The sequence below is a fragment of the Siniperca chuatsi genome, linkage group LG21 (assembly GCF_020085105.1).
Source record: "Siniperca chuatsi isolate FFG_IHB_CAS linkage group LG21, ASM2008510v1, whole genome shotgun sequence".
NCBI classification, from domain to species: Eukaryota; Metazoa; Chordata; class Actinopteri; order Centrarchiformes; family Sinipercidae; genus Siniperca; species Siniperca chuatsi.
In genome coordinates this window covers 2,622,768-2,635,272 of record NC_058062.1, presented here as the reverse complement: position 1 = coordinate 2,635,272, position 12,505 = coordinate 2,622,768, and the positions used below count along the sequence as shown (strand labels likewise).

Sequence of the window (12,505 nt, the reverse complement as noted above, 5' to 3'; positions counted from 1 at the left end):
CTAATTATGATAATTAGGTCCAACAACAATATTAGTATCAATGAAGAACATCTCTCCAAGAAGACTGGAATCATTGTGGACTAACAAAATATTTTTGAATAGATATATATATATATATTTTTTTTCCGATTAATCCTTTGGTCTTCTTTGTCCAAACAACAGTCCAAATTTATTCAGTTTAATATCATATATAACAAAGAAAGGCTGCAAAATCTGACATGAGAAACTTGAACCAGAGAGTGTCGATCGAAAAACTGATGAATCAACTACTTGCTTCTGCTTTAAGCTACCAGTAAACTTCATCAGAACTGTTTATAGTTCTTTTACTCATTCTTTGATCAGATAGTTCCTGATTTAAATCAAAATGTAGCTAATTTTAGACTGTATTTTATTAGGTCAAAGTTCTTGAATGGCTGCTTGTGTTTAGACAACAGTTAACATTTGAGAAGTTTGGCATTTTGCTATTAGTACAAAACTCAGATATCATGTTGGACCTGTTACATTTCTTTATTTGTGAACAAAAAGGAAGCTCGCTCACAGGTATGAAAGTTCTGGATAGCAGGTAGAAACTGAGCAGGTCGCTCTGTCAGGAAAGACAAAAGAGCTGCGTTTCCCCTTTCCTCGTTCAGCATGTGCTGGGACTCGTGCCTATCTAATTCATTTCTGATTAGAGTCACTGGGCAGCTTTCCCATAGCATGGGGGGAGAGAGGAGAGAAAACTCATTTCCTTATTACCAATCAATACCTGCACGTGCCTCACCTGCACACAGTCTCTTTCATGGTGGGAAAGGTCATCAGCAAAGATTCTCTCTCTCTTTTTTTTTTTTTTTAGCGCTTCACCTTTAACGGACAGGACAGTCAAGCTGAGTGACAAGAGGCTGACTGGGTGGGAGCACACTGCAGCTTTAACAGCACGAGCTGCATTACGGCATGCATGAGTGCGTTCACACGTGTGGGCGTGAACATGAGCCGAGTGGATGCGCGTTGTGCTGTGTGTGCCGAGTGCTCCACCTAGTGTTGAAACGCCGAAGGACAGAACATGTCAGTACAGATGATGTTGTCAGAGCTGTGACCTTTTGTTGTTCCTTTATTCCTGCGACAACAGGGACGCCGCAGTCTGTTGAGTCACTCGCATCTGGTTAAGAAGAGCCGGCCGGCGTAATGTAAGCCGACAAGGGGGGGGAAGAGATGAGGAGAAGGGGGTGCGGCATGCAGACACGGCCAGGACAATGTACTGATATGAATGAGGAATGTAGAGCTGCGAGGTTCTTCTGTGTGGTTCAAGGTGAATGTGTTTCTGCTTTCAATTTGCCTTCACAAGTTAACAGAGGGTTCATTAGCTCCCAAATCATTCAGGCAGAAGCCTTACCGTCTTTGCCACAAGTACAGGTTGTACCCCCTCCCACACACATGCACAGTAGGGGGATTAACAGCCCTGATGGAGTCTCAAACAGGTAATTACAACCAAAGGCAATTTATCCTTATATAATTACATCCAATTAAAGAGCCAGCAGCCTTCCTTTGTGAATGTGAGGATTGGACAGAAAAGGTGTAAAAAATTATTTTCTGAATTATCCCATGCAAGCCGCACGACTCCTCCATAAATGTTACACGTGGATAATGATGGTGGTATCTGCAGTTAACTGAATAACGGGCAGCGAGAGTAGAAGCTTGAGGGCAGAAGAAAATTACCTTTGTTGAAGAACATGGAGGCCATTTGACCCATCTCAACCCGCTCCACAATGTCGAAGTGGTCGACGTGACCTCCTGATCTCTCTGTGAAAACATAGAAGCCATCGACAGTAAATCCCATGCACAGCGGAGGTAGGTGAATGTCAAAGAGCAGTCTGATGATTTGACTTGATTACACTGTCAGATTTCTCTGACATTTGTCTTGCATCACAAGGTGTACACTTTCACATAACAGAACACAACATTTAGCCAGACAACAAAACAAATGCTACAACCACATTTATGTATAGGTATAACAGTGCTCAGCTTACATACGTAGGGGTGTCGTGATTTACTGGTACTGACGCTAAACTGTGATATTTAAAAATAAAATATTGACATCATGTTAATAATACACATGATAATATCGTGTAAATAATCCAACGTCTCTTAAATCATTTCCGTTTTTTTGTCATAGTAATGCACCATAACGCTGGTTGCCACCTGCCATAAAACGGAAAAGAAGAAGATGAATTTGACTGATAGCATTCTTTTTTTCTGCTAATTTTCTATAGATATCGTCATAATATCGTTAATTCTTTTGGCCACAATAATCATGTAGTGAAATCTGATATTGTGACAGGCCTAGTAGGTACACAGGTCTTAAAAGAAAAAAGCACATCGGCTGGATGAAATGGACCCAGTGTAACATGGCTCCCGGCCTACTGAGACCCCAAACTCTGATTTAACAGTTTGACAGACTGAGGAACAAAAGCATTCTTCAGATCTATTCAGTCTGATCATATTATGATTAAAAGTTTACTGTTCACCATTGTTTAGATTTAGTGGATAAACTGAAGTAACACACAAGCAGCGCTCACATTTTATGTGTGTAAATTTTACAGTACGATTATCTTGGCCAAAGTAATCTCAGCATACCTTTTCCACAGTATCAAAACCATCAAAATATCGTGTTTATTTTAAGTGTAACACACATTTAATGGAAAACTAGTACAAATGTGAACTATAGAGCTGTAACTATGAATTATTTTCATTGTGACAATTTTTTTCGATTGATCAATTAATCATTTAGTCGATAAAATGTCAGAAAATTGTGAAAAATGCCCATCACTATTTCCCAGAGCCCAAGGTGATGTCTTGAGATGTCTTGTTTTGTCTGACCAACAATCCAAAACCAAACACATTCAATGTACAATCATTAAAAACAGAGAAAAGTAGCAAATCCTCACATTTGAGAGGATGGAAGCAAGACGTTTGAGATGTTTGCATGATAACTAAACAATTAGTTGTTATCAAAACTGTTTTTCAGAAGCGTTGATGATTTTCTGCCAGTCAACTAACAGACTAATTGTTTCGGCAATAGTCACGACACAAAACATTGATGACACTCAAAACATGTAGTTCATTTTTAATAAAAAAAGCCTCTAAGGTTAACTATATGCACTATAGTGCACTTTGATCCACTGTCGCTGTCTACAAAGATTCTGTTATGTTCTCTGCATTTACCAGAGACTGTCCTCACAAGAAAAATAACAGCATCAGTCTTTTGTTCAAATCTCTAAAACTACCACTTAAAAAATATGACTCTTGTCTGTCAGGAACAACGGCGTAAGTAAAGTGATGTTGTGACTTTACCACAAAACCTCATGAGGATGAGGTCAGGGTGGACACATGGGTCAACAAAGCCTGTGACTTTATGGGAAACAGGAAACAGTGGACTCTCATGTCAAACAGTCAACTTTTCTCTTTAACTGAAACTAAGCAGTTTTAGTAATAAGTAGCTATTGTGCCTAAACCTAACCGAACCTTTTCTAACGCTCAGGAGGAATGGTTTTGCAGGGCAATGATAAACTACCTGTTTAGTCTTTTAGTTTGGAGGAAATGTTGGTTTACCAGAGTGTCACTATGTCCAGTCCAGTTCAAAGCAGCTCAACCTCGTGTTTGTTGTCAGTAGTTGCACTAATGACAGTAATAAAATCTACAGTAAGTACCATAAACACTTGTCGTACTCACGATACTCACGAACAGACAAGATGGGCTTCGTCTCCGGCTCTGATCGGCCTCGGCCCATGACATCATCATCCGAATACTCAGAGGTGGAGTCGCTGTCATCGATCTGTGGAGATAATACGAGTGTGTAAAGCTCTATTTTGGTTGCCTGTTTTCCTTAATTTCACAACATAAACAACAGTCAGTTTACAAGCGATTAACACAGCGTTTATTCGCTCTGCATGTGACGCAGGGGAAGACAGCATCTGGAAATAACAAGCAACAGCTGGGAAGCACTTTGGAGAATCGAGGACTTCAAATTCTCACCAATCGCTTACCCACACATCACTTTTTATCATTTCGCAAATTCTCTGCAGATTAATGTTAATTAGCTGTCAAAGAATGATGATCAACTTTGTGAGTGTCATCAGCTGAATTAATAAGTGACATGCCGGCTGGGACTGAGGGAGGAAGAGGAGATGAGGAGTGACAGGAGCTAATGGCTCTGTGACGAACAAACGGGCAACAGCAAACATAAGCAACAAAATAACAGATTAACATGTGCAGCTATGGATGAGAGTCAGATGACGTGAAATCTGTGAATCCTCGCTGTGGCTACAAATGTTTAACTTCATGCAGGTGAATTAGAAAAGGAGGTGGAGCAGTTTTATATGATGGAACCAGGACGGAGCAATGTCAACATTAGTACACCAAGATTTGGACTTCACTAAAAGTCATAATGAACAATATATTGTCCCTAACTGGCTAAACGAAAAGAATTAAAACAAAGGCTGATAAAGTATTCAGAAATACTTAAAATTTAATATGACGGCTAATTGAATCTGTTATTCATTTCATTTCTGGTGGCTTTTTCATGATATAATGTTGGTAACACTATTCTACAGATCTCATAGTTTCCTATAAAAAGGACATATGTAATTGAAAATTCATCGAAAGGCTCCTGGAAAAGACGACTTAATTTGGGTCTAACTACAGGCAAATGGAGACAATTCAATTGGTACACTTTCAATGAATAAATTTCAGTTAATCGCTGTTTAACCTAGAGCATCGGTTCCCAACCTTTTTTCTTGTGATACCTTAATACGAACATCTACATGCGAGTCCACGTACAGGGTGCATGTCTTTGAGTTGTGAGCAGTTCAGTCGTAAAGTGACTTGACTATTTTATTTGAATAATCCAGAATAGAATTTAAAATCCTTCTCCTCACCTATAAAGCTCTTAATGGTCAGGCACCGTCGTATCTTAAAGAGCTCATAATACCTTATTACCCCATTAGAGCACTGCGCTGCCAGGATGCAGGGTTACTTGTGGTTCCTAGAGTCTCCAAAAGTAGAACAGGAGCCAGAGCTTTCAGTTATCAAGCTCCTCTCCTGTGGAACCAGGTCCCAGTTTGGGTTCGGGAGGAAGACACCATCTCCACATTTAAGAGTAGGCTTAAGACTTTCCTCTTTGATAAAGCTTAGTTAGGGCTGGCGCAGGTGAGTCCTGAACCGTCCCTTAGTTATGCTGCTATAGGCCTAGACTGCCGGGAGACTTCCCATGATGCACCTCTCTCCTCCTCTCCATCTGTACGCATTCTTATCCCATTACTGCATGTTACTATCTCGACATCTTCTCTCTCCCGCAGTTTTGTGCTTTCTCGTCTCTCTCCTTCTGTCGCTTTCAGCAGGTATTTCTGCCTCCGGAGCTGCAGAGTCTGGATCTGTGGTTGTGGGCCACCTGCTGCCCACCTGTTCCTGCTCGACAACTGCTACTACACCTGTAATTATTAGTCTTATTATTATTGCTATCATTACCATTACTTTACCCTCTCTCTCACTGAACACAACTAACTAAACTCTAATAACTGCTTAGTGTTGTCTCTAGTTTCCTGGTAATTAGTACCAAATAACACAGTTGTTTCCAGGAAATTTCCTGGAAAGTTATTAGGGAATTACAGACCAGTAAAATAAAGCGCTGCCATTATTTCTTAATGGATTTTTAACATTTGGGGAAGGAATTTCTCAGAATACGGTCCATGTTGGAGCTTCATTAAGAGTAGACATTAATACAATCTAGTCACAGTAAACTTAAAATTCCAGCAGAGGGCAGACACATCTCTGCTGCCAGTGCCAAATATTAACTATTTAATGAGAACATCACTCAGGTTAGATGCAAAACAGCCATTACGTCACATCACAAGGCCAGAGTTTTACACTGTACTTTATCTTTTCCTACAAATCTGCCTTGTTTTCCATATGAGCTGGCTTAAAATGATTTCTACAGCAGGTAATGCAGACAGAAAGACCATTCTGTAACTCATGGTCTCTAGTTTCCACCTAATAAACTTATATGAGGCTTTCTCGGAAAACATATATGATGCATTGCCGTAAAAATGGCCTTTATTTTCGTTAATATGCTTCACTCAAGCAGAGTGAAATAAAAAGCATTCAGCAGCAAACATTTCCAGTTTTCTCCCTCTCTTGTTTTCCATTACGTGGGAGGAAAAGGCTGAGAGGAGTACAGGAGCCATGAATCAAGGCCTAGTGTTTGGCGCTCAGTTAGAGTCAGGCTATTGTCCTCAGGCTCATAACTCCTCAACTGGAAACCCACAGGCATTAAGCAAGATGACTTCTGTACCAGGGGAGAAACAAAAAGCAAAGGCCGAGCCATTTAAAGTGCACCAAGTCTTTTTCTTAGTCAAAGTAAAAATGATTGAAGACCGGGTTGTTTCCCTTGGTAATCGAGTACAGTCCTATACCGACGGCTTCTTCCAAATTGGGTTTCTTATAGACGGGTGGCAAGAGACACATTTCACTTGTGCTAAGATTGGACAATAAAACAAACAACAGCCTTCTAAATGAAAAATACAGCTTTCTATTAAAAGGGGAATTTCTTTTTCAGGCTTTAAACATGAAATATTCTATAGTCTAGTTATTTTACTGGGCTACAAATGAAAACAGTCATTGTTTCTCTCAACAGAAGTTCATATGTGAAAGAAGACACAGCTATATGGTCATAGACTTCAGCTCAAATAAGGAAGGCAGCTCATTGATCAGAAAGGTCACTCAGCTTTGGTGCTACAAAAATACTTGGACACTGTAAGCTGTAAAAAGGCCTAAGATGTTTGAGTAAACTGCAGGGTGTCTTTAGTGTCTAATACTGTGTGCTAGATGTTTAAGTGATCACAGATCAGTTCACTTCAGTTTTAATCAAGCTTTTTGAATGATAGGTTTAGAAATTCTTGTATTCATGTTAAATGATGTTTTGACCCCTCACTAAGCCCTGCAGTGGGTTTCTACTGGGCCCTCTGACAGGCGGCACCATTCTCTAACACTGACCTAATGCACCTGCTGAACCGCTGAACTATAAAATCAAAACCTCTGCCATGCTGTAGGGATCTATGACGAGCCATTAACCCCTTGTGTCAAGTATAAATCCAGCTTTAACTCAACAGGACAGACTGATTACATTTTTACTGACAGTGAGTAATGCAAACTATAAGAAATCCACACCAGCAAAATGTTATGTTACAAATCCATTGTAAAAAACATATTATCCTGTAGTGAGTGCACTACTGCCCACTGCACTCTCCCACATTATCCAGTACTTGAGTTTTTTCAATGCCAAATCTGTATCATAGCTGAAGTGTATTTTTTTGAATCAATGAAACAAGCTAGATCCGGCGCGCTCCAAAAAGGAAGAAGGAATGGTTCTTATTAATCTTGTAATGTGGTTCTACATTAGCACACCATCACTCACTCTCCCTGACTGAAATCTGGATTTGTGTTTACTTTGACAGAGATTATTTCACTGGTTTATCTCTGTAAAAATTCTGTCATTAGCTCCCTAAATATGCTTCAACATGTCAGAACAAGACCTGAAAGCACATTAACTGAAGCAAAGGATGGGAAATGTCCCTGCGCAACATTTATACTAACATTAGTTCCACTTTTTTGCCTGCAGGGTGTAAATAGTGTTTGGCTTAATGTCTTATTAGACAAACTCCCCCTGACAGAGGGGAACATTTACTTCTTTAATATTTGGCTTGTCTGACACATCCTTACAGCAAACAGAGAACCGTCCATCCAGCCAACACATATAGACTAAGACTCCCGCACAGGGTTTAATATCTCACCTCTTCCTGCTCTCTCCTCTTCCAGCGCAGCTGAGCATTGGCCGCCGCCATCGCCTCAATCACAAACGTGGTGGTCATGTAGCTGGTGACAGGAGAGGGAAGAATGACAGATAAGACGACAAACAGGTTAACGAGCCGCTATTAATGACCCCGATGTTCAAATGAAGTATGTCCATTATCATTTAGGCCATTACGTGCGCAAAACAAATATTTTTCTTTCATTGCAACACCACCATATGTTTAATTTCCACCAGCGGAGTCTATCTATTATTGACATCTGGTCAAACATCTTTGTGCATTTTTCTTTCTACAACACTGTTGCCTAGCCCTGATCCAAGACCATCATACATAGTCACTTCTCTCTCTGTCCGTCTATCTGTCTGTCTGTCTGTCTGGCATGTAACAACAAAGACAACACAACATGGAGTTATTGGCTGACATTTTCTACCAAAGTCTGCCTTCTGTTTAAATTCTGTTTCAGTATTAAAAACAGCACAGCATCTCTACTTTTTATACATGGCCTGAAAACAAAAATCAAAAAATCAAATCCTAAAACAATTACATACAACTATTACTTAGGTAGCACAGCCTGGGTTGTCCTAGATCTCCTGTAACTCAGACATTTCAGTCACTCAGTGGGTCAAAAAAACTGTTAAGGGAAGAATGCTGAAAATGTGAACTCACCAGATCGTCCGTAAATCTTCTTAGCGAAGAGAAGATATAGGACACTGCTTTAATCAGAAGTAATAATAAGTAATATAGTAATAAGTAATAATTAATATCTTTCAGCCACCAGTTTTACATGGTTTGTATTGACATTTTGGAAGAGACCTTTCTCAGTAAATAATGTTTTCTGTTACTTTGCACCTGCCTGACGTTTTTTTTATTAAAATCGCTAAGAAGACTGCCAACCATTCCAGTAAGTTCGTATTTTCAATATTCTTCCCGTAACAAATTTTACCAGCCAATGAGTGACAGAAATGTCCAGGTTTCAGGAGACGCTATCCAGGGCTAACCATGGCCTCAAGTGAAAACAAGTTTCTGCAAATATAATATATATAATATAAGGAGAATCAAATCTTCTCCCTTAAAGAAAAAAAAAAATCAATACAATTTTCAAAAATGAACAGAAACTTCAATGTCTACTTGATGCCTTTAAAATAAACAAACAAAAAAGCACACACACTGATCACCTGCACATCAAATTGGTTCAACTTTGATATACTCATTTTGATATTTGCTGTGTTGTTATTATTAAGAAATTATTACTCAACTCAAGATGACAAATACATTGTGCAGCCGTACTCTTCAGACAATTCATGTAAGTTCAATCTAGATGGATAAAAAGCCCTACAGGTAAGAGGAAAAATATGCATTTTTGGGTGAACTGTCCCTTTAAACTTACTTTGGAAGACACAAGGCATTCTGATTTGGACTTTATGAGAAAAATCATTTTAGATCCTTTATGATTAATGCCCCTGAAGAGTCCTGCATGACTCTGACCTTTATTGTGTATCACACACACTGATGAAACACTAACGTCCACTGTTCCAGCTGTGATATTTGTGACACAAATCACAACCATGAAATGAGTCTCTGCAGTTCATCAGTGAATCCCAAGCTGATGACAGCATTTCACTCACATGGAAAAACCTCTGTTACTATTTTCTCCGCACAATAAAACACTCACTATGCTTGAATGCCTTGGAAAACCGTTGAATTAGCAATATATGAGATTACTTAATTAGTCAACTGCTCTTATTGTTAACTTTCAGACCAATTCACAATGCACACATGAATAATAAACAACCTTTCACCTCTACATACCTTTCTAGTGGAAAACACGTGATTGACCTTGCGTATATATTAAAAAAGGTCTAATTACATTTATTTTAGCTCTTAGTTCAAATAGAGATGTTGTGCTGTTTTACTACTGAAACAGAATATAAACTGAAAAGAAAGCAGATGTTGATAGACACCGGCTCTGCCGCACAGAACGAAAAGTGACACCTGTCAGAAATGGAAAAGAGGTGGAGCAGTGTACAGTACAGGTGTTCTGTATTCTGTACCTCATAAATCCTAAAAAGGAGATGAGTGCCAGGCTGACCACCCAACCGGCTGTGGCGAAGGCTTTGGGCATCGTCAGAGCTCCTGTTCCCACAATCAGATTGAACATATACACCAACCCCACCTGGAGAAGACATGGGCACAATGGAAGGTAAAGACATGTACAAGTCTAACAAGGCTGAGATTCAACTATAACATTACTTCATTTTCTGCTGCATTTCGTTTCCTTAAATTCCCTCCCCACTATAACCTTTTAGTTTTGCTGCTGCACTGACCTAATTTCTTCACAGGGATCAATCAAGTTTCATCTAATATTAATGATTTACTTAAAGTGGTGCAAAATCTCAGGCACTGCAGTATCAAGTGTTCCTCAGCACACTGGTTGATAAAAGATCAGACTTCTAGGGGAAAGAGACAAGCATTGTCAGGGAAGACAACTGGGCTAACAAGGCACCTCTTACCCCTATCAGGTAGCAAAGTGCTTTAATGATTCAAAGCTTTAACGTCTTCGAAAAAAAACATTTGACCAGCAGAACTTTATCTTTGTGGCAAAGTCACGCGGACGTAAGCAAAGTCAGGGACTTAGATGAGCTGTCAAAACTGAGTCCAGACCACAACGAGGCCTGGTGTGTAAGCATTTTAGCTTCCTCTTTATTTTGCACTTTCATACGAACCATCCCTACTTTCAAATACATGACCCAAAGAAGGTATCATGACAAGAAAATACCGTTAGCATAAGTAAGTAATAAGTTTACAAAGTATTTACAGACATGTAGTTCAATACAATCCACAACATAAAAGTTAAAGCATCTGCAAGTCACCAGAGCAGAATAATCCAACTTCTTCACCTCTAAAGGGCTGCAGTGTTTAAAGTGTTATTTTCTCCCGTCAGGTTGACTTTGCTTTCAGAAATGGATCCACTGCAGCTTCAAGCTTCTGGCTACCACAACCCACATTTTTACAGAGCTCTGCCTTTACAACTGCAAGGTGGTTAAACGTGTGCCTGACGTTAAATGACCAAAAAGATTAGGGAATTAACCAAAGCATCCTGCATGATACTCACAAATGCGGAGTAGGGTTCCCCGGTCTCTGTAATTCCACCTGGCATGGTTGCTGGTTCACACCTGAAGGAAAAAAAAACACAGCCAGGTAGCTGAAGCCAGCTATCTCTTTTCTTATTCAGACTTTATTTATTAATATGACCATAATTAAGAACAATATTGCCAAAACAGGTTGTACAAGGTCTATTATGTATGAATAAGAAATCACAGTATAAGAAAAAAAATTCAATAAGTGGTTGTCCAATCCTATCTTTCATAGAAAAAAGAACTCCACTCACATATCTTGCTATTAGTAATTATTTCAACGTTGGCAAAAAAACCGACCTAAGTTAAAATTTTGATTCAAGATATTTCTTATATTTTACGAACCGATTTTCAATTCGGCATACACATGATTCACTAAGCAGCACACATTTCAAAACAAATGAGTGTTTTAGTAAATCTACCGATCAGTACTGTGCAGCCCGGTGACAGGGATTGTGAAAGTAACAACTACATTTGATCCATAACATGTGTTTCAGCGTTATGGAGTTATATGGTCACTTGCCAAAGCTATCCTGGTTGGATAAAGTTGTGTTTAAGTCACTGTTAGTAAGTTATCACACAAAAACGGATCATGTACTGTTGTGACGTTTTATAAAAACACACCGATAAAAGCGAGAAACTAGTTAGGTTATCCTGTAAGTGGCTACACGGGTGTCATTAATGAAAACACAAAAGTGAACACTTCTCACCTTACTTCTTTCCAGTGTATCTTGCTTATTTAGCTGCTAGGCTAGCAGGATGCTCCAAGCTGTCAGTTGGATCCAATCCTAACTAGCTAGCTGAATAAACGGAGACCCTCGCCACCTAGCTAACATGAGCTGTATCGCTGTCAAATAGTTGGAGGGAAGTTTAAACCGAAAGCTTAGAGAAAACACTTTCCAATGGGCTAACAAGGCTCTAACACTTAGCTAACTGCGTCTAACTGAGCCAGTAAACTAACCAACCAGCTGACCTGCTCCCGCACGAACATCACAACATCAAGCCACCGCTAACACACAAACTCGCACTTCCGTGGTTACCTTTCAAAGTAAAACCTTCTCTGTCGGGTTTATATAACAAATCTTTTATTATGAAAGCAAAATGGAGTTGTCTTCCTTATTATTATGTTTAGCTTGATGCGCCTGTAAATTGGTTTGCTCGGTTGGTTGTTGGTGCAGAAATCAAATCACGAGGTCCAATCAAATCAGCTTGTGAGAGCATGTTTTGTTTATCCTCGCCGTCCCTGTACAGTTATCCCTACACGGCTGACGGATTTTTGCATAATAAGTTCACTGCCACTCAACATTATATGACTACACTTTGGTTAGATCACACAATATTTAAAAATCATGTTGTTTCAAACCGCTCCTCCGTGCTGCGTAGGTTAACAAAACGATCAACCCCTTCACCAGTATGTGCAGGCATATGCCACATGTGCATGTCATATGACATCCAGGTGATATTTAGTTATTAAAAAACCCATCAGTCAAATTCAAATTGCATGCACTGGCAGATTATACACACATCATCTAA

General features: G+C 39.5%; 1 protein-coding gene across 3 annotated transcripts in view; it reads right to left on the bottom strand.

The window, feature by feature from the left end:
* The window catches only part of tmem104 (transmembrane protein 104), a 59,676-nt gene extending 47,192 nt beyond the window's left edge, over nt 1–12,484 (bottom strand). The window contains exons 1-6 of one of the 3 annotated variants that reach the window (XM_044181664.1): nt 11,683–12,484; nt 10,951–11,011; nt 9,890–10,011; nt 7,821–7,902; nt 3,706–3,808; nt 1,693–1,776 (exon numbers count right to left, since the gene is read on the bottom strand). In XM_044181664.1, the coding sequence (XP_044037599.1) occupies nt 1,693–1,776; nt 3,706–3,808; nt 7,821–7,902; nt 9,890–10,011; nt 10,951–10,995 (436 nt within the window). In that variant the 5' untranslated portion in view covers nt 10,996–11,011; nt 11,683–12,484. The remainder of the gene's footprint in view (nt 1–1,692; nt 1,777–3,705; nt 3,809–7,820; nt 7,903–9,889; nt 10,012–10,950; nt 11,012–11,682) is intronic. The other 2 variants (XM_044181665.1, XM_044181667.1) reach the window with 2 other exon arrangements.
* Between the last annotated feature and the right edge of the window lie 21 nt (nt 12,485–12,505).